This window comes from Teleopsis dalmanni, chromosome 2, assembly GCF_002237135.1.
Source record: "Teleopsis dalmanni isolate 2A chromosome 2, ASM223713v2, whole genome shotgun sequence".
In the NCBI taxonomy this organism is placed as follows: Eukaryota; Metazoa; Arthropoda; class Insecta; order Diptera; family Diopsidae; genus Teleopsis; species Teleopsis dalmanni.
In genome coordinates, this window is record NC_051847.1 from 75845812 (window position 1) to 75869752 (window position 23941).

Here is a 23941-nt window from a genome sequence, read left to right on the forward strand (position 1 = left end):
GACTTCTTAACAAACATGTAGAGTACATACACTTAGCATACAAAAAGCGCCTCTATTCCAATTCCATAATTTTCAATTCATTTCGGTCCAATACAAAGCACTGTAATAGCACATTTTTCGTATACATTTCTTGTGCGTTGGTTGTGTTTGTATTACCACAGTTACTACTACCCAGCGGGGAATCGATTCCCTCAGCGCTGAATGGTAATGCCTAGCGCTGATTATTCAAATGAAACTCCTAATTACTTTAACACGTGCATGTCATTGCGGGCAAGCGCTGAATCGTTCGATTACCTTTTCAAATTTGTAATGCAACATTTCAGCGCTGACATGCTCGCTTACCTTTTCGAATTTGTAATGCAACATATCAGCGCTGACATGTTCGCTTACTTTTTCGAAATTGTAAAGCAACATATCAGCGCTGACATGTTAGTTTACCTTTTCGAATTTGTAATGCAACATATCAGCGCTGACATGTTCGCTAACCTTTTAAATTTTACCTATGTTATTGATTTTTAAAAAAAATACTATAAATTTTTTTGGATAAATTATATTTTATATTTATGTTTTATTAAATTAAAATATTAATATTTACATAAAAAAATATAACATACTTATATATATGAATATTTTTCTGTGAAATTGTTACTAAAACCTTGAAGAGATTTCCAGACTCGATTCGATCACTTGTTTCGGCTTACCATCTGTACTTAAAGCATCTGTAAATACAAAAGTATGTTATTGTATACGCTAAAGTTAATTATGTACAATATACCATACCAAAAAGTGCTGCTGTCACATTCTCTAACGCTCTTAAGGACTTCTTGCCTTGGGTACCATTCTCCAAAATTCCACGAAATCTTTCGCGTAATTGGTTGTTTTTTAATAACGCGTCTCATTGATGCAGTCTATAAATAACGTAATAGATGAAAAGAAATGTATGAATTAATAAAATTGTTACATGTGAATATATTAATAAGTTGAAATTGAAAGTAAGAAACATATATAATTTAACTTACAACTACTTCAACGGCAGTGATTTCTTCATTAAATTGAATTAAATCCTCCTCAGTTTGAATTATAAAATTTTCCAATTGAAACAGCTGACTACATTTTACCCCTTGCTTTAGAATGACTCGTTCTTGACGCAGTAGCATCTACATAATACAAAACAAAAATTTCAATTATCATTTTAAATATATTTACTTAATTTTGCATATACTTACAGTGAGTTTATGATAAATTCACAAATCATATTTTATTTATATTTTTAGATTTTATTTTGATTTTAAAAATTAAAAATTGTTCACTGCACGCACTTCACTAAAATCAAAAGCAGACTAAATGTATACAATGTAGGCAAAACAAGAAATTCTTAATACTCCTTTGCTTTTCTTCTTCATTCTTTTATAATTTCAACCCCGAAATTGCCTATGTCGAACACAAATGTCGAAAACAAAGAAAAATAAAAACGAAGAGCTATTACCTCCTCGCTTACTTTTTCAGCGCTGGCATAATGGTGCCGCTGGGTAGTTATTGTTAACAAAAGCGCAGTTATTGTCCATTACCATTAGCATTACTTAAAATCATCTCAGTCTCAGTCCTCAGTCCTCAGTCATTTACAAAACGTTTTTGTGCATTTTTACGTTAAGCCAGCCTTGCGTAGTGTTTGTTGTGTGTTTACTGACGACGACTGTGGAAATATTGAACAGTGTTCGAGTCAAACCGACAACAGCATTTACAGCAGCAATTTGAGTATGATGAACAACAAAACAACAACACAACACAAACAGCAGAACAGCAGCATAACGCCAAAGAGAGCACAAAATAGCAAACAGCCGACAGCCTACGCTTATCTTTTTTATCTGACCATTTGTTTGCCCATTTAAGTATTGGTTATAAACGCCGCCGGTTGTGTTCGTGTGTTAATATATTTCGGATATGTCAAAAGAATAATAAATTGTGATTTTAAATTATGTGAGAAAATTAATTGAAAACAAATAAAAGATTTCACCTTCCAGATACAAAATTTAAAATTATTATATATAAAGGGGAAATGAAATAATTAAAATCTTATATAAAGTTCTGAATAAAGGAAAAAAGAAAAGTTTTAAAAAAATAATTATTGTAAATCAATTGTGAAATGAAGAAACAAAATAAAAAAGTAAAAAGAAAATTATGAATGAATAAAAAAAAACATAGTATCTCCATTGAAGCATTGATGCGTCTGTGTGAATAAATGAGAGACAAAACCGACATTTTTAATATGTGCGTAAACTATACTGTGTACTCACGTAAATAAAAAAAAAAGCAAGCGTGTGTTAAAGATCATATATCTTAAGCATCAAATTAACAAACCAAAATTATTGTGCATTAAAACTAAATATAAAAAAGTAATTTTCTTATAATAAATAAATGTTCTAAATTTATTAACAATAAAAACAAAAACTTACCCTCTTAAATATATTTAATTCTTTACATACATAAAACAAAAATTTGAGTGAAAAGGAAGTTGGTGAGAAAATGAGGAAGTAGAAATTTTGACGTTTCATTTTGTGCTGCTGTTTTCTTTGCTCTCTTATTTTGTTTAGTTTCATTATTTAAACAATGTCATTGAATTCTACGTTCCACTTCCAATGAGAGTTTGCATTGCATTCCTGTTACGTTCCAATTAAAATTATAAGAGAAAGATGAGTAAACCTAAGAATAAGAAAAAGTAAACAAAACGAAAGATTGTTGGTGTAGTGTGTTTTTATCAGGTTTCGTTTTATTCCGTTTTGTTTATAAACATTAAGTGTTATTAAGTAATAAATAAACAAATAAAATATTATGGCTTTTTTCTGCGTTTTATAAATTTGTTGCTTAATAATTGGTTTCTATTCAATTTGGCGAATACACAAATATGCAATGTTTAGAAATAAAATTGTCAGTGTAGCTATTGAATTAATAATAAATTAAAACTAGTTTAGTATTTATTATTAATAAACATATTTCCATTAATGGAAATAATAATAAAAAAAATAAAAATAATAACAAAAGAATATAAAATAATAGATATAAAAAATAATAATAAGAAAATAATTAATAATGATAAAAAATAATAATAGTAAAAAATAATAAAAGTAAAAAATAATGATAGTTAAAAATAATAATAGTAAAAAATAATAATAATAAAAAGTAGTAATAATTATAAATAATAATAATTAAAAATAATGAGAATAAAAATTAATAATAATAAAGAATAATAATAATTAAAAATATTAATAATTAATATTTAATATATTAATTAAAAATTATAATAATAAAAAATAATGAAAATAAAAATTAATAATAATAAAAAATATTAATGAAAAAAAAAATAATAAGAATAAAAGCAAATAAATATAAAGAATTACAATAAAAATAGTAATAAATAGTTATAATAAAAAATAATTGTAACAATAAATAATAATAAGAATTAAAAATAATAATAGGTAAAGATAATACTAATAAAATGTAGAAGTAATAACAAATAATAATAATAAAAAATTATAATAACAAAAAATATTAATAATAATTATTAATAAAGTAAAATAATAATTATGAGAATAATAATATTCATACAATAAACGTAAGATTTAAATTTTATACTATTTGTGCCTTGAAGAGTTGCCAACAAATAAACAGAAAACGTGACAGCTGACAGTTCAGAGTTACAAAAAATAAACCGCCTCATGAAAGAACAACTCGTTCTTACATTAATTTGAATGAAAGAATTCAAATTAATAAAATAATAAAATTAAATTTAACATTATAACCGCGTTCGTATTAGTCTGAGCAACGAGTAACGAGACATATAGGTAATAGTGAGAGTGAAAAGCAAATTTTAAATTCAATGAAGTTAAGAAGAAAAAATAATGAAACAAGAAAATTGGTCTTCCCTTTTTTACATATTGTCTTCTTACAGTGCAGATATAATAAAAATAAATCATAAGAATTATGAAAAGTAAATAGGATGAAATAAAATATAATAATATATAATAAAATATAATTATATATGATAAAATATATTTATATATAATAAAATACGATTTTATATGATAAAATATAATTATATATAATAAAATATAATAATATACAATAATAAATAATAATATACAATAATAAATAATAATAATATATAATAATAAATAATAATAATATATAATAATAAATAATAATAATATATAATAATAAATAATAATATATAATAAAATATAATAATATATAATAAAATATAATAATATAAAATAATATAAAAAGTGATAAGAACATATAAAAAATAGTGAACAATTATAAATAATAAAACATTATAAAAACGATAAAAATAACAAATAAAATGATAAAAAAAGTAATGTAAAATATATAAAAATATATACAAATAAAATAGTTTACAGTCTTAATATAAAATAAAAATTGTAAAAAAAGTAAAAAATTTATTTATTCTACAACAGAAATGAAGATTATTGAAAATTATTTGTACAAAGTTTAATTTCAAAGAATATTGAATAATCAAAGACCATTAAATATACATATATTCCAATCATCAAATTATTATATTAGAATAGACATACCTACATACTCATATTGTACTGTGTTGACCCACTAATTTTTTTTGATCCAGATAAAAGCCGAACAGTCGAATTAATTAACTTGAAGTCTACTCTTTGTCTACGCAGATTTGACATTCCATTAACTCATACTCATCTTATTGAAGTAGTAACAAAAGTTCACATAATCTGTCAAGTAATATGTCAACTATCTCTGCTCTGTTTTACTGTGAAGGTTAGTTGGTTAATCGATTGCTGCAGTTGATATCGTTTCGTTAACTACTACTAGAGATTTTTCACCGTTTTACTATAACATTCCTCTCCAGTAACTTTAAGATATTAAAACACAAAAAACTAAATTCATTTTGGCTCAATTTAGATAATATAACAGATCTTTTGTCCTCACCGTTAAAGAGTCTCTGACAAACTTTAAAAAGGTGTAAACCTTTTTATATTATCATGTTTATTTTTCTTGTAAATTTCCACAACTTCTGTAGTGAGTTAGAATAAAAGTCAGAATCTGCAGTTTCCCTGCATGGATTACGATAAACCAATGAACAGAGAGAACTGCAGTAACTGAGTAGATAGGGTCTTGGTAGTTATATAGATAAAGCAACGGCGTTGTCTGGTTAATATCCAATTTTCGTTTAGAGTCTTTGTTGTGGTATGTAGGTTAGTAGGTAGGCTGGAGTAGCGGTCTCAAATCTTCATTTAAGCTCAAATAATAGCATTTTGTGATACCGCAGGAATAGCATTGGTATTTGCGTAGATTGACAAATTAGTACACAACCAATGCCGAAAAAAGTAACAACTCTCCCATTAGATAAACGACAACCAACTTGACAGTTTTATAAACTTGCCTAGGTCCGTAATATTACAGAATGACAGCTCAGTCAAGTCGGTGGAAGAAAAGGGATCCCGAAGGATTTTGGTCTTCTCATAGCTAAAGAAGGAGACATCCTCAGAGGATCTACCGACTTGGATACTTCTCCTTAAAATATCTTTCTACATTCAAATTCTTCTTCAAAAAACTTATTACTTATCAATTGTTTTCTAAAAAAAAAAATGTTAATGTTGATATTAATTTTTTCTTGCCGAGGCTATCTGAATGACGAAAAGGAACTATTTAAAAGTTAAAGGAGTCGAATAGCAAAGAAAACACAAAAACAAATATTTAGTTATTTATCTAATGATAATCTATTATCAAAGCCAATGTTTTAATGTTTTTTCATTAAACAGTTTTTCTTTTTTTTTTTTCGAAAAAATTTGTTTTCGATTACATTTTGTAAAAATAATATATTGAAAATTATCTGTCTAAGATTTCTAATAAGTAATCTGATTTACATGTCTGTGATAATAATATTGTCAGAAATTATTTCAGTAGATTTTTAATTTTCTTCGGGGTTATAAAAATCATAATCAATCAAATTAACAGCTGAATAGTGTATCGGTACACACTTTAGAAATAGAAAACCATATGTTACTCCAAGGGGAGGTGATATTGAGGTCTATTAAATCAAAATAAAAACATAAGTTTGTTATCTATTATTAACAAACTTGCAATTAGAGATGATTGCATGTACTTAATATTCCCAAGTCTGCAATTACTGCTTGAGTGTACATGCAACAGAGATACATTTTTAGCGCCAGTTAATATCAGATCTTTGCCAAGCGAGTTATGAGGAATAAATAAAACGCATTTAATAGATTTAAAGTAATGTTATTGAACTTGTTTGTTTTTATCTGTGCTGTTCTCAAACACAGCATTCTGTGCTCTTAGAAATTATCTATGTTCGTTTTAGAGTGCAAAGATAAAATTTAGATGCAAAAACACAAATCTAACAAAAACAAAAACAAATACAAATGCAAATACAAATGCAAATACAAATACAAAAAATACACTGAACTACTACAGAACAAAATGTTTCTTCAATGAATTTTCATGTGTGTCGCAACTCTCCAACTCATACATTCAACCATTTGAACTCTTTATTTATGCTCTTAAATTATTCACACACATGTATGAGTTTGTTTCGAACTTGTTGTAACATATTTGTTCTAATAAATTAATGTTTTTTTTTATTTGTTTTTTCAGCTACAACAAAAATGACGTCCAAACAAAAAAGTGTAAAGTATCTGAATGTAAAACACACGCTCAAAGCTACTAAGAAAAATATCGCAACCTAAAGCAACTCAAAGCAACCAGTAATGTTGAGGGTCTAAATCAGATCAACAATTCCTGCAATAAAAAATTGCAAGCCATTTTTTATTTTATTAATTATTGAATTACGCCGTCAAGGCAAAAAAACTCAAAATTAAACGCAACAATAAAAAGCCCTATAACGGCAGTTATTTGATGAAAAACATGGATAAGAATGTTGGTGACGCGGATTGCAAATCAGGTGGCGGCAGTGGGAAAGCCGGCTCTAGTGCCAGTGGGGGCGGTGGAGCCGGTGCACATGATCCCGCTGCGTTATTAGATGCAGCCTCTTTATTTGGTTAGTTTATTAATTATTATTTATATAAACTATATTCATAAATAATTTTTTTATTTTTATTTTTATTTAATAATCTTTACAATAGCGTATTGGGGAAGAGATCCTGCAACAGCAGCAGCCGCTGCCACAAATCCACTTTTCAGTTCACAATTTAATGCAGCTGCAGCGGCGGGACTGGGTTTATTGCCGAGTCCATCAGCAGCAGCTGCAAATGATCGCTACTCAATGGCGGCTGCAGCAGCTGCAGCTGCAGGACATCACCATCAGAATACAATGGCAGTGGCAGCTTCACAGGCAGCTAGTTTAGCAGGTCTGCATCCAGCAAGTGAGTGTGTAGCGTTGTTAAATAAATAATTACATTATTAGAATAATTAAAATAATACAAACAAGGTTATAATAATATTTATTTATTATTTCAATAACAAAATTTTAGTTGTACATTTTTGAGCGGGCAGCCAAATTGGTCAATGTTTAATAACACAACTAGTATATAGTACTCTAAAGCTGACTTAGTCGAATATATCAGTAAAAATAAAATATATTTTTTTAATAACTAATTTATAAAATTGTGTGTTATTTAACATTGCTCAATTAACTCGTTCAGAAATATATGAATATTATTTTTTAAAATTTAACATTATAACATTTTGCAATATTAATTACTTAGTAAATTATTTGTAATTTAATATTCTATATAAAAATATTTTATATAATAATATTTTATATAATAATATTTTATATAGTAAAATTTTATATAATAAATATTTTATATAATAAATATTTTATATAATAAATATTCTATATAATAAATATTTAATATAATAAATATTTTATATAATAAATATTTTATATAATAATTATTTTATATAATAAATATATAAAATCTTTATATAACATTTTATATAATATTCTACAAAATATTTATGTAATATTTTATATAATATTCTATAAAATATTTATATAATATTTTATATAACATTTAATTTTATATAAAATTTAATATAATAAATATTTAATATAATAAATATTTTATATAATATTTCATATAACATTTTATGTTTTATTTTAATTAATATAATATTTTATTTAATATAATATTTTATTTAATATAATATTTTATTTAATATAATATTTTCTATAATATAATCATTTTTATAATATAATCATGTATATAATTTAATATTTTTAATAATATTTAATGTAATATTTTGTATAAAATTTTATATATTTTATATATTTTATATATTTTATATAATATTTTATATATTATGTTTATTATATAAATTATTTATGCTTTTTTGAACGGGCTAAAATTTCAATTCTAAATACCATAATAAACAACTTTTTGAATTAGTTTAAAAAGCAAATTTCATAGTCACCGATATTTCGATTATAGTCTATTAGTCATCCGACTATAGTATATAGATGACTTATTTACTAGTCGAAATATCGGTGATATTATGCATTTTAAATATTAATTAAAACAGTTGTGTTTTATTTAACATTTGCCTATAAGCCCGTTCAAAAATATCTAAAAAAAAAGAATTTAATGAATAATATTGATTTATGTTATATTTTGATATTTAGTGTCGCATTGGGTCTGAATATAATAAAATATAAAAATTTGTTACATACTTCAGTATATAATTATATATAAATAATATACAAAACGATTACTTGTTTACAGGTTGGTGGTCAATGGCACAGTTAGCAGCACAGGATTATTTTAGTCGCTTACAAGCATCCGGCTTGTCGCCATTCACTCATCCGGATTTATCAGCTTTTGGTCCCTCTGCACTTGGTCTAAGTGGTAATGCAGGCAGTGCTACGGGTGGTTGTGGATCAGGACCAAATGGTTCGGGTATGAGTTCTGGTGGTGCAGGTGGCTCAGGTGCTGGCAGTGGTTCTTCCTCAAGCAGTAGTAAATCAAGTAAATCTCGTAAAGAAAAACGTCAACAGCAACAACAACAGCAGCAGCAGCAACAACAACAACAACAGCAACAACAAAATTTAGCAAATAGCTTAAATGCCGCTGCGGCAGCAGCAGCAGCTGCCGCTGCAGCTAATCCAGCAGCTGCTCTAGCTGGTATGCATGGTTTAGTTGGTGCTGGAACAACAATAACACCTTCTGCAACTATGACTAGTGGTGGTGGTGGTTCCAGCAATTCATATAAAGTAAGTTTAAATAATAGCACATAATTTTTACATAAATAAAACTTAATAAAATTAATTTTATATTTCAGTCAAACTCAAGTGGTTATGGTAAATCGTCTATGTCTGGCAGTTTGAATACGAATCCTGGATCAGCTTACGATCCAGTTGTTTTGCACAAAGAGTTGATGGCAATGCAAGTGGCCGCAGCTGCTGCTTCGTCTGGAGCTAGTGGTAGTGGATCATCAAGTTCCTCGTCAAATAAGAAATCATCCCATTACTCACAGTCACAACAGGGTAGCGGAGTTGGACTTTCCTCTTCCGGCAGTAATAGCTCGAATAAATCTCTTTCATCTAACAACAATAGTATGCATCATTTAGGTGGCGGTGGTTCTAGTATAAATAATTCTGCTAGTCATCACAATGCACTTATGTCACCACATGGTAGTGTTAATATGTCAGGTAGCGCAAATACTGGAAATAATTCTATGTCGGCTAAGGAACGTGAGAAAAACAATGCCTCGCTCAATGCATTAAATTCATTATCACAATTTGGAGCTCTCGGCATGAGTCCTCAACAGAGTGTGCAAGCAGCTATGAACGCGTTTGCTAAGAACTCCGCTGCGGCTGAGTTGCTTACTGGTGGCAAATCAAAGGATTACATGCCATCAGGCATACTGAGGTAAATGATTAAAGTTTGCTGTTTTGTTTTGACACAATAAAAGGTGGGGAGTAGGATATCATTATAGATAACAACAAATTATTGTAGACTGTTTGAATTTGATAAAAAGTGAATTTTATGACAGATAACTTTCCATAAGTTTAGAACAGTAAAATTAAAGTTGAACATTTATAAATTTATTCCATGGGAACGTATAACGTATTGAATATTGTCAAAAATTGGTGAAACGCTCATTGGTATTATGTGGTTTCAAACCTTATTTAAGCTAAAGCTACCCTTTTTATTTAATTGTAATATTTTATTCTTTTCGAATTCATTTTCTTGGATAATAAACTATGTAACACTCACACATATAATCCTCGTACTCGTAGTGCTGCACTGGAAGGAAAGTAAGATCCTCCTTTTGATTATTTGTTTTATTGATGTTGTGAACTTGTCTTGTTACTGGTGTCCTTTTCGTAGAAAGGATACTACTGAATCTGATCAATTGGCATTTATTTAATAAATCTCTGTACAGTGGAGTTAGGCATTTTATGCATTATTAACTAAAATCATTAGCTAAAATCAATCCACTGTGTGTGATTTCACAATAAAATACAAAATTTGACTAAAAATTTATGTGTTGATGTATGCAAATTGCATTTATTTTCTATTAGACAAGTTTTTAATATAATTTTTTTTCTCTTATTTTTATTGCTGCCGCCTATTGCTTTGCCAATGTGTTATGTCTGTGTGTGTGTAGTGAACATCCGTCCTTGCTGGGAGTACGTTTGCCGCCTGATACGGAGATTATAAAATACACATCATCCATCGTGGGCCCCAAAATACCCGGTACTACTACACGTGGTCGTAAAAAGACCATATCTGAAGAACAACAACAACTACAACTACAAAAACAAGAACTTGAAACATCAAATGCAATTTCCTCTTTACTTGCATTTCCAGGTCTCAGCCCAGCGAAACGGGCTAGACTCGAAATGGAATACGCAGCAATGGCAGCAGCAGCGAATGCAGCGCAACAACAACAGTCTGGTGGTGGAGGCAGCATGGGCAGTGGCAACTCTAGCGCAGCAGCAGCGGCAGCTGCTGCACTTGGACATTTAACAGCACCAACTATAACAGGCACAAGCAACAATATTGGACGACTTGATCATACAGCACCAACAAGTTCAGCTAGCAGTCGTGATCCATCAACTGATCGTGTAGAAGTTATAAAATTGCCGCCTACAATTACATCAAATGGAGCATATAATTTATCGAATAAAAGTAAAGACTTACATGATATGAGTAGCGAACTCAGTACTGGTTCTGGTGTCAATTTAAGCATGAAATCGAATCTAACTGCTAATAACTCAATGGCTGGCACTGCGGCCAATCCCATAACCATAGAAGACTTTGACACACCACTGAATTTGTCAATGAAACCAGATAAGCCCAATTCATCAAGTAGCAACGATTTTAGTCAATCAAGTAGCATTAATCAACAAAATGCTGGTGCTAGTTCAAACAGCTTGCAAAGTTTAAGTTCAATTACAGCTGCTTTAGGTGGTACACAAACTGGTTCTGGTTCGGGTTCAATTGGAGCTGGTTCTAGTAATAGCAGTGATCGCTCCTCCCAGCCACCATTCAAGGAAGGCCGTCCGCGTAATTTGGGCAGAGGTGTATCAAAACCGAAGAAAAACACTGTAGCTTCGTTATTAGCACAGTCCAGAGCTGTTGGACTGAAGCCAATGTTAGCGACGCAGCAGTTACTGCAACAAGGTGCAGATTTTGTAAGTAAAATAATATTTATTTAATGTGCTGTGATTAAAAATAACTTCTCTTTGTTATTTATGGTAGGAAAAAATTCGGCAGGCACTTAGTGATGCAAATGCTCAAATGGAAGTGTCTACCGACTCTGAGAGTGTGGCTGCTGAAAGTGGTTTATCGGAGTCTGAAAGCGAAGAAGCAAATCTACTTAATGTCGCTGAGTTACGTGTACCACTTGACTTGGGCTGGAAACGTGAAACAGTAATACGCGGCCTCACAAAAGCTGGACAAATACGTGGGGAAGTAGTTTATTATGCTCCTGGCAACACTGTGCCATTAAAGACAATCGGACAAGTTTTCTCTGTGAGTTTGTAGACGAGTTTTTTCTCCCACTATTTTTAAAATATTATTATAAACATACAGTTAAATTGAATAAGATATAATTAATATATTGTTTTAATTTTTTTTATATAGTACCTGGAGAAAAATCCCTCAAAATTATTACGCGAAAATTTCAGTTTCTCTGCACGTGCAATTGTTGGTTCGTTTTTACAGCCAGCACCCCCACCATATGCAAACGATGGCGAGTATATACGTATGTCTGATGAGGACGTAGCTAAGCGTCTGGAAGATCTTAAAATGTTCACAAGACAGACTTTGAATGTCGAGCAACGCATTGAGATTGCGAAGCAGCAACAAGCCATACGTGATGCCAAAAAGCAACAAAAGGAAGAAATGGCACGCAATAAAGAAAAAGCACGTCAAGAAAAAAATGAGAAACTAGAGCAACAGCGCAAAGAGAAGGAGTTAAAAAATCAACAAGCAATTGAGGTAAATAGAGATTTCGAAATTAATTTAATAAGCATTTTTAACAAAAGTATATTTTTAGGCGCGCAAAAAACGTCAGGAAGAACTTGAACGCATTAAGCAGGAAGAGTTAGCAAAGAAACAGCAGGTAACGATATTATATTTTAATAATTTATTTACGCGAACGTTGTGTTAATGTTAATATTTTAAACATATTCATGCGCGTATAGAAATGTAAAATGTATTTTTTTTATTTTCCGAATGACCACTCAAATGAAAAATTTTATATTCTCTTTAGGAAAAAGAAAAGAAACGACAAGAAGCTATTTTAGCTAAAGAACAGGTATTACTTACCTATTCAAAATTTGGTAGTTTTTTGATTATTTTTGTTTCATGTTTTCTTTTGTTTCTTTTATAAATTAGTTTTTGTAGCTTCATTAACATGCCATGCATTAAGTATTTTATTTCATCATTTTGTCATTAAATTTCATTTATTTGTTCGCTCCAATGTTGTGACCTAACAAATAGTAAATTTGTAAGAACATTCATTGCTAGTAAAAGCACTTAATTATTAGTTAATTATCTCTATCATTTTTGTCTATTAAATTAAATTTTCTGATTTTTAGTCTGTAGAAATTGCAAAAATTACAATTACAAAATAAATCATATATATTTTTTCAAAGTAGTTAAGTGGTTATAATAAGCAGAAGAGATACTAAAGATCATGACAGAATGGCTTGCCTTTTTTTTGTATCCTGTAATAGTCTCTATAAGAATTGAATATTTCGATATAATATATTTTCTCTTAAAGCAAACATTATAAAAATTTTATATCGATATTAGTTTAAATTTCAATGCTTAAGGTTTAAAAGGTGTAACAATAAAGCTGATAATGATTATTGATTTAAATAAAAAATAAATTTACAAAAATAAATAATTTTATTCCTAACCATATGCTTCATATTTATTCATTTATTTGTTTCTATTTATTTTTGTTTTTTTGTTTTTTTTGAAATATTTAAAATATATTTGTGTATATTACTTACAATGCAGATCTATCTGCAGGAACTCAACAAGCAGAAGGAGTTGCTACTAGCCGCTGAAATGGTATGATTAATGTCAAATAATATTTTTAAATTTTCGCATTAATCACTAAAATTGAATCCAGCTTCTTATAACGCTTTTTTAACTTGCACTTCTAACAATTTTTATTAAGTTTTTGTATTAAAGAAATTTTTGTAGAAAATCATTTATTTAAAAAAAAATTATTTGTTTGTATTTTTTTTGTAAAAAGTTTTGGTTCAAAAAATTTGTAAAATTTATTTTTAAATTATATGAATAAAAATATTTAAATAAAATATATATTTGCACAAACTTTTTGAACAAGTCTTAATTTAATTTTGTTTTTTGTATTGAAAATTGTTTAATTTAATTTTATTTTTATTTTTAATTAACGTATAAAAATTAATGTTATTCATTGTCATTTATTTAATTGAGTTTATCATAATTTTTATTTATTTTTGTTGAATTTCATAATATTTATTGTTTTGTAATATTGTTTTTCTTAATTTAATATTTTAACACTCTAATACATTGTGTTAAAGCAAATATAATTTAATGGTTGTTTTTATTTCGTACTTACTAAATTAAGTAGATTTATAGAGAGATTTATACTAATTTTTATTAAAGTATAAAATATAGCAATAAAAATTTTAATATTTTCAATAAAACAAAAATAAAGGATCGTGAGCGTAGACGTCAGCATGTGGCATTAATACGCCAATTGGAAATACGTCGTAAATTTGAAGAACGCGAGAAGAAGAAACATCAAATGGTACTGGACCGTTTGATCTTAAGAGAAAAACGTTTGCAAGCACGTAAACGTGATGCTGAAATTTTGGCACACATAAGGTGAGGTGCTGTTAAAAATATATAGCCATAAAAATGTCCAAAATTAATGTCCATTGAAAAAGATATTCGATCAGCGATATCAGTAATTTATTTTGTGTATTTAAGTATATGCAAAATAATGTAATAATCCTAAATTATTTTCAATATAACAAAATATATTTTCCCCCCATTAATTTTTGTTAAATTTTTAAATAACACATATAATTTCATTGAAATTTTATTAATTATTCTCTTATATAGAAAACCTCAAGAAGATTCTGAGATTGTACATCCTGCCGAAATTCCTGAAATGGAACGTGTTGCTGGTAATCGTTTACCTGGTCAGGCAATGGCAGATTTACTAATGGTCTTTGAATTCTTACATAATTTTGGAGAAACATTAGGTTTCGGTGAGATATTTTTTCAAGCAATCTTTAATTATTTATTAAAATGTGTTTTCTCAGCAGACATGGAATCTTTGCCATCATTGCAAAATTTGCATGATGCTCTTGTTGCTGATAGCAATGTTGAAGCTGAAGAGGAACTACTATCTGTGATGACACATTTATTGGTGTGTGCCATTGAAGATCCTGGTATACCGAATCCTGGACGGCATACAACTTTGCTCGGACAATCGCTACGTAATGCTGATATTACAAATTCGAATGTATCAGAAATACTTCGCATTTATCTGTATGCTACAGCCACAGGCGAAATACGTCAAATGTTCGGTATTACAATGGATCGTGAGCGTGAACGTCGCATACCTGATCATCATCAAGTTGATGCTGATGCTGTTACACATTCTGGCAAAAATCAAGAATATTATAAATTGTTACATGAGAATGAAACATGGAAATTATCGCATTCGTTGAAAGATCGACCATTTGTGGCACTTAATCCAACACGTAAAGCACAAATACTTGCGCATCTTTGTAATGATTTACTTATGAATAAGGCGGTGCTTAAACAAATAGACGGCAGCTTAGAGACATGTGCTCAAATGCGTAAAGAAAAATATATGACAGATATGAAGGTGCGAAAGTATAAAGCTTTGCATATGCGTAAATCACGTATTGAAGCTTATGAGAAAGCTCAGGCTGAACGTGAAGCTGCAATGTTGGCTGCTGCTGCTCAACAAAAGCTCGATGCGGAACGCGCTGAAAAAGATGCTGAAAATGTGACAACAAATGCTGCACCTAAAGATGATACAGAGGAGGCTAACGAAATCAATTCTGTTGAAGTTGATGAACGCAATAATAATAGTAAAGATGAAGGCGTTGTTTCAGAAAAAATGGATGTAGATGAAGAGAATATACAGAAAAACAATGTTGCTGATATTCCCAATGACAAGCATGATAAAGATAAAGATAAAGAAACTAATGATGACATGCATATTCCAACTATATCGTTAGTGGATGCGAGTCCATCCAAAAGTTGTGTTAGTGATAATACACCAGTTAAACAAGGTAAGCTTGAGGATTTAACAAGCTCACCAACATATCAAAATGGTACTTCAAATGCAACTGCTACCACAACAGATCTCAATGCATTATTGTCAAAGAAGAACAATACACGCACGAACATAAATGATGATGCATCCACCGATGTCGGTATGGACGATGATTTAAGTGATATGGAGTCTGAAATTACTAATGTTGAAGAAGACGAAGACAACAGACTTAGTGCGGATGAATTACAAAAGAAACTCGATAAAATAATACGTGCTTCAATGAACTGTAAAGAGGTATTGGAGAAAAGTACGAATCAATTGCGTGCAGCTTGTTTTGGTCAGGATCGTTTTTGGCGCAGATATTGGAAATTACCTAAAGCTGGTGGAATTTTCATTGAAGCGCTTGAATCAGCACAATCTGATATTATGCAATATCACGAAATAATCGAAGCAGAAAATGAAGAAAAACAAAGAGAAATTCAACAATTTCCTTCGAATGAAGTACCAGAGCCAGAAATTATAAATGAAAATGATGAAAATACAACGAATGCTTGCAGTGTAGAAAATGGTAACGATGATAACGATATGGAAATAATAACTAAAGATAATGTTGAAAACATGGAGACTGATGAACCCAAAAGCACTGTTGGTCTTGAGGAAGATGATGATGATGTGATAGAAACGAATAAAGTAGAACCAGAAATTGTTGATTTAGGTGATGATGACGATGATGATGATGTCACAGAAACACAACCTAAGCTTAACGAGAGTTACAATATATCAAATGAGAAATCCGATGTTAACTCAATTACTCCGTTGGGTCCTTCTGTTACTACCAAAACTGATTTTGAAGCAGAGATTAAAATTCCTATTGTACCAACATTCAATTCAAGTGAAGAAAACTGTGATAAATTAGAAAATAATACACTATCTTCAAGCTCTGCAATCGATTCAAATGTATGTAATACTGCTTTAAAGCCAGAGGATATTAAAAAAGAGGAAGACTGCATAATTGTATCGACAAGTGATGGTACCGTCGATTGTGGTGAAAAGTGGTTCTCTATTGTTAATCGTGAAATGCCTCTTACCACCACAGAACTACAGTGTGATGAGAGTATTGCAGAATTTCAGGCTGCATATGCAAATATTACTTGTGATTCTTCCATACAAATACAGGGCCATCGTTGGGATATTGCCAATAATGCACAATATTTCACAATACCAATGGACGATTGTAAAGTTGATACTACGAAATTTATACAAGAGTGTATACTTTCTTTATCTGGTCTTGATGAAACTCAAGTTGAACAAAAATTGCGTGAATTTGAAGAGAAAGTAGCGACGGCTTCAAAAAACGGTCTGGGGTCTCCTCGTCAGCGAATGAAGAGTGAAGAAGCGGCTAGCGGTGATGAGGAGCAAAAGTACGGAGAAGAGTATATAAAAAAATCTTTAAAAAATGAAAGTCATGATGAAAAGTTTTTTCCCTTTCTTAACGACACAAAAATGGACAGTGGTGGAGTAGATGGTGTAGGCCTCGCGGGAGGTGGGAAAGATATTCCAAACGAGGATTTTAAACCAGCTAAAATTGAAATTAAGCTAGACGAGGCAATGAATATTTCTCTACAAAATTTATCTAACATGTCATTGAGCAATATCAGCACTTTCGTTCAATATGACGTGCCTACCCCTCTCTCAATGACACCAGATGAGCATAAGTTTTTAGAACAAATAAAAAATGAGGGGCTTCCCAAAAAACTAACCAATACTCATGTACCACAGCAAAACCGATTCGGTTGGTGGAAAGTAGATACTGTCGAAATGTTACGCAAAGTAATAAACAATTTAGATCCTTCAGGTTTAAGAGAACGCGACTTACAAGACAATTTAATGCGTTTCTTGGCACAAGAATTGCCACTGGGACTAACTTGTGAACTTATCGGAACTGATAGTAATAACGTAGAGATCGAATATATGCCGCCTGATAAGCCTAATGATTGGAATCCGAAAATCGCAAAACGTGTAGAAATAGCTCTGCTCGAACAGCTGGAAGCACTAGAAGATAAAATAGCAAGTGCATCGATGCAACTTAAAAACTGGCAACTCCCACCGCGTATTGAAAACGAACTTAATTTAGAACAGGAAGACATAACTGAAGAAGATTTTGTCAGTATTATACCGATGATACGTGAACGCATAATAGATTTAGAAGCTAATATTGAAAGACGCTATCTGAAACCACCGTTGGGTTCACAAACTGGTGATGCGCATTTAGCTGCCATAGCACAAACTCAACAAACAACGACACAAACACAAAATTCAGCTTCAGCAGCAGCTTTTCTGCTACAAATGCAACAACAAGCTGCATCACAACAGCTACTTAATATGCAACAACAGCAATCACAAAATACTATCAGTGCATCCGCATTTAATGAGCGAGCTATGGCCATTGCAGCTGCCAATGCGGCTGCAGCTACACAAAATACTCTAGATAGTAACATGTCAACTAATGAGAATAATTCTGGTGGCAATTCACCAGATAGCAATTGTGACAGTGATAGGGATGAGAAGGTGGAAAATATACCAAAAGGCTTAGTTTCCTGGCGAGATGCGGTATCACGTTCACATACAACCGCACAATTAGCTATGGCACTATACGTGCTAGAATCATGTGTGGCTTGGGATAAGAGCATCATGAAAGCGGTAAGTGTTAATTTTCTATTTTTCATAGTACCAACACATATTACATAGACACACTTAATGTACATGTACACATAGACATACACTATTCTTACAATTAGTCCACCTACTATTTATTTGTTATTTTTTTAGTTTTTTCTTGAGTTTGTTGCATCTTTAAATTTTTCTGTTATTGTTATATTTGATATTAATAATAGTTCTGTAGTTATTAATAATGTATCTATAGTATAGAGGATTGTAGTTAGAGTTCATTTACATTTAATCATTATTTTTGAAGCCTTAACTTTTTTTATTATTTTTTTTCTATAAATTATGGAGTTTCATTTGCAAGTTCATTTCTTATTTCTTTGGTGGAATGATATTTGAGATCAAAACTCCTAAAACAAATGTGTTTATGAAAAGCTATTCAAATGGATATGTTCTATTGGATAGAACAATATTTACACACATTAGAATTATTATTAGTTTAACTAAAACATTTCAATTCTATTTTAACATTCTAAAAACTATAGAAAGGACGTATTTAGAACAGTGCCTAATAAGAAATAGTGAATATTTCGAAGATGTTTCACAAACCAATCGGTATAGTGAATTACTGAACAAATAGTTTGGTCCAGAGATTAGTACAAAAAAAAAACATATAGTTTTTATAAGAGAGTATAAATTATCTTATCTTTGCTTATTTAGTTTAGTTTATCGTAAAAATACTTTTCTTAAATTCGAATTCCAGTTGAAACAAAAAAGTTTCTTGCTTCTAACTGAAACATTTCAGAGATAAATATAACAATTCATTCATTTACATACTTTACATACATTCCAAATTTTAAACAGATTAATTATTAGTTCACTTCATTGTTATCGTTTCTTGTGTTAGTTGATCAGATCATCGTGGATCATTTGATTGTTGCTGTTTTTTAATGAAAATTGTTTAGCATTGACTATCTGTGCTTGTACGGTACCTAATATAATCCTAATATGATCTCAATCAGTCTCAATCTCAGTTCGATCATATATTAAAAGTTATAAAAGAAATTTAGTTTGAAAAGATACGTTCCTTAATATCTTCTAGCTAATAGCAGACTGAAGGAGGTGCATAAAATAGCATAAAAGTCGTTTAATAGTAGGAACCTCGTAGGAGTCTCGTAGGAAACTGATAGGACCCTAATACGAGTCTATTAGAATAATTCTTTTCTTATGTTGCGCTAGAAAAGTACAAACAAAGCGTTTCTTTGTTTTCGTCTACTTCTTTTGCGAGTTCTCTTCAGAACTGTTATGCGAGTTCTGAAGGATCAATACTTGTATATTGATCTATAAGACAATATTATACGTTTTTTTTTTATTTAAATTTCTTGAATGTGCTGCGTAGTTGTTAGAGTTTAATAATTTCTGCACCATGTATATTGTTCTTTCTTTTATGGCAATTCTATCAGTTGGGAACACTAACAGGCAGAAATCACAAAAAAATAATTTATTGCATTAGCCAAAAATCCTATATAATATATATTAAATAAATAAAAGAATATGGGAAATAGGTAAAGGGAAATTAGAAAGAATACAATGCATGTTAGAAATAGGAATAGGTGAGGAAAGTTGTGATAATCGAACCAGGTTCATTCAAATGTTCAATAAGTCATAAGTAGACATGTAGTTGTACCGGGCTATGCAAATCTATCGTTAATTAAACTTTTTTTTGGAATTGTACTTTGTAATATTTAAGATTGAAATTCAATATTCTTTAATGTTTCTATATATATTTCCACAATTATATTCATAACGTTAACTATATTATAATATTCGGTAAAGTTCGATAATAAAGGTGTGCCTTCTATTTTTATAAAACATTTTGAATAGTTTTTAGCAGGAATAATCACACTCTAACAAATGTTAGGTTTCTCTTCATTAAAAGCTTTATTCCATTGCTTTAATTGTATGTATGTATTTTTCTTTATTTTTTACCAATCTTTAGATTGATTTAGTTATATCATTGCTTTTCCTTTGTAAATTTGAAAATCTCGGTAGTTCATATATTTTGCATTTAAATAAAAAAAAACACATTTTGTTTTCAATATAAACAATTAAAACTAAAAATAATTTATTTTTTCTTTTATTTTTTCTTAAAAAAAAAAAAAACGCGAAAATTTTGTTGTTGTTATGAAATGAATTTAAAATACATATATACAATTTATGTATTTAATCAATAAATATATACTGCCTGCTAATTTCTGTTCTGCATTAAATAACATAACATTTCTCAATACACAACTTACATATACATATACACATTGACTTACACATACTCAAATATAAATGCTTTTTTGGTTTTGCTACATTTTTCCTAACAATTTGTCTTCTAAAAAAAAATTACATATATAAAAAATTGCTTCTTTATTGTTAATATGAAATGGTGTTTGTATTTTGGTATTACTAAATTGTTTTAAACACTTTTTTAATATATTTTTCGGGGCACACACACGCTTTAATTAATACATTAATTAATATTGTCCATGTTATTTTTATACCTTCACATAAACTTTATAAAAAATGTGACTAAATGTACAAACAAATTCATTTTATGCATTTCCCATCCAAAAATTCCTGTTCTCCCCCCCCCCTCTACTTGCACGTCATCATCTTCTCATGAATGATTGAAATCTCACCAATAGCAAAAACAGAAAAAATCTAAAAAAGAAAAAAAATCAAAATCAAAAGAAAACGCAACCAGTAAGAAAAAGCAATCAAAAAAAACAAACAAAGTAGTAGATACACCCACTGTCGTTAAGAGTCCGAAAAGTAGTAAGAAGACTGAAAAAAAGACTCCTAATCAAAATATATGTGCATCCCCCAAGCTATCACCGATACCAATAGCTAAGAGTCCGAAAACTTTGACCACACCTAAGACACCAAAAAAGAAAGCTAAAAAGAAAGTGAAAACAAATAAAAATAAATCCAAATCAAAGTCAAAAACGAAAACAAAATCAAAAAGCAAAAGCAAAAGTAAAAGCAAAAAGGATTTAGAAAACACTACAGACACCGAAAGTGAGATTGAGTCATCTTCATCTACAGATAACTCTAATGATGAACTACCAACAGATGTTGATGATAATCAAGATGATCTTTCAAATAATTCATTAACAAAAACCAAATGTCAAAAGCCTGTAACAAAGACTTCAACACCAAAAAAATCTAAAAAACTTAGTAACAACTTAAAAAACGTTACCGCTGCTTTAGTGGTCTGTGAGGGTAATGATAATACTCCTACAACAATTAAAATCAATTTTAAATCCAATTCCTCTAAAAATTCTTTTGATACTAGTACACCCAAAAATAAAGTCCCAAATACGAACCAAATACCCAACACATCCAATACATCCAAACCGTACAAAAAGTTCACTAAGACAACAACAACGACAAAAACTGCTACTACAACAATAGAAACAATCGAAACAACAACAACTACAGATAATATAGGTACAAGTACAACAACAACTTCAAAATATTCGAATTCCTTACAGAATTGCCAGTTCTGCACATCTGGCGAAAATGAAGATAAATTATTACTGTGCGATGGTTGCGATAAAGGCTACCACACCTATTGCTTCAAGCCTAAAATGGAAAATATACCCGATGGAGATTGGTGAGTATCACAGAATCTACACACAAAAGTGGGTGGTAAAAATTTAAATAGTTTTAGTTTTATCTATTATCTACTTAGTTAATTTCAATTTTTTTTTGTTTGCCGTACCCATTAAAATAAGAAAAATTAGGAAAAGAGTGTAGAAAAACAAAGGTTTAGTTAGAAACACATGGAGAGACTTAAATGATATTAAATTATTTAGGACAGAACTGGAATAAGATTGATTATATTAAAAACAAGTATGAAAGTTTAGTAAGTCTGACTAAGTTTAGTAAATTATAATGCAAATGGTAAGCGATATAGATTAAAGCATAATTCCGGAAATAATGAAATTTTTATTATTCATAATGGTACTCTCACATTAGATCTCTTTACCTCATTATAAATACAGGGTTAAGCGATTGAAGTGTTACCAACTACACACAGCTCATCTGTCAAACTGATATTGCCAGCTATGTGAATGACAGCTGTTTATATTGTTTACAAGCTACCACAAGCTTTTTATTTTGTTTTATAGAACAAAAGTTATTTGAAATGAAATTCAAACATAATAGTGTGATTGCGTTATATTGCCAAAATTGCCAAAATAGTGGAAGATCACACTCGTGAAGCATACAGTTAATTTTTATAATCGTTTGAAGGATATAGTCAAGGCAAAAGGTGGCCACATCTAACTATAGTAAATGGATTCTGAAAATTTAATTATTTCCATAAATTTTTGTAAATTTCACTCATAAAAGATATAGTCGCTTGAGTAGATAAAACACTTCAATCGTCTAATCCTATAGATCTCCCACAATATAGAAGATTTATATATCGAGTATTTTATTCCAATAAAAAGAGAAGAATAGTAATAATATTGAGAATAAAAATGACAACAAAGACAATAATGGAAGAAAGCTTGACAAACAAATAAATAATAAAATAAAATAAATAAAATTAAATAAAATTTTTATATATATCTATATATATTTTGATAAATATATATCCTTTTCAATTTAATTTTTTTTCAACTTTATCGAGAAAATGCGCTAATTTGCGTTACCATTTTTATAAATGATTATTATAGTCATAAAAATATAAATGAAGAAACTTATGTATACATAATACATACAATATATTATTATTATATATATATTATATAATATATAAAAACATATACAATATGAAATATATAATATATAGAGCTAATAAACTTTCGTACGAGAAACTATTTGAAATCTAAATTGTAAGATAATTAAGAAAAAATTTTTGTTAATGCTTAAAATATTGTTTTGCAGTAAAAAATAAATGGACTGAATAATTCCCATTTTAGACAAATTTATAAGAAGTTCATTATTATATTGAAATTAATAATTTTAGAAAAAAAAAGAGAAAAAAAAAATGAAGAGATATATTAAGTCAGTCAGAAAAATGATAAAAACTATATAGTACGATGAAACAAAATAAAATTTATATATAGCATAAAAAATTATATCATTAATTTATAAAATAATGATATTAATATGAAACAGATGTCGCGTTAGAAATTAAATCGATTATACCAGAGACTTACTCAAGAAATCGTATAAAAGGAACTTTTTGGAAAATTGTTTGGAACATACATTTTTGGATCAAAAGGATTAGAAATCAGTTTTTGTTTTTTATAAAAACAACTACAAAAATTTTATAATATTAATATAATAAAAGATTTATATAATAAAAGTTTACTATTAATATAATAATAATATGACACCATTGTAACAACACTATATAGAAATGCATCCGAAATAACCCAATAATTTGTAAAATAAACCATTTAATAGTAATTTA

At 29.3% G+C, this 23941-nt stretch overlaps 1 protein-coding gene across 10 annotated transcripts in view; it reads left to right on the plus strand.

Annotated features, from left to right (window-relative positions):
- Window positions 1-23941, plus strand: part of LOC119679657 (bromodomain adjacent to zinc finger domain protein 2B) — a 108626-nt gene that overhangs the window by 80191 nt on the left and 4494 nt on the right. For 2 of the 10 annotated variants that reach the window (XM_038092132.1, XM_038092131.1), the window contains exons 3-16: window positions 6664-7066; window positions 7152-7391; window positions 8754-9241; window positions 9310-9899; window positions 10642-11671; window positions 11739-12011; window positions 12123-12479; window positions 12538-12603; window positions 12754-12798; window positions 13509-13562; window positions 14197-14366; window positions 14607-14755; window positions 14813-18498; window positions 21159-22129. In XM_038092132.1, coding sequence (XP_037948060.1) covers window positions 6925-7066; window positions 7152-7391; window positions 8754-9241; window positions 9310-9899; window positions 10642-11671; window positions 11739-12011; window positions 12123-12479; window positions 12538-12603; window positions 12754-12798; window positions 13509-13562; window positions 14197-14366; window positions 14607-14755; window positions 14813-18498; window positions 21159-22129 — 8261 coding nt within the window. In that variant the 5' untranslated portion in view covers window positions 6664-6924. The remainder of the gene's footprint in view (window positions 1-6663; window positions 7067-7151; window positions 7392-8753; window positions 9242-9309; window positions 9900-10641; window positions 11672-11738; window positions 12012-12122; window positions 12480-12537; window positions 12604-12753; window positions 12799-13508; window positions 13563-14196; window positions 14367-14606; window positions 14756-14812; window positions 18499-21158; window positions 22130-23941) is intronic. The other 8 variants (XM_038092138.1, XM_038092140.1, XM_038092141.1 and 5 more) reach the window with 8 other exon arrangements.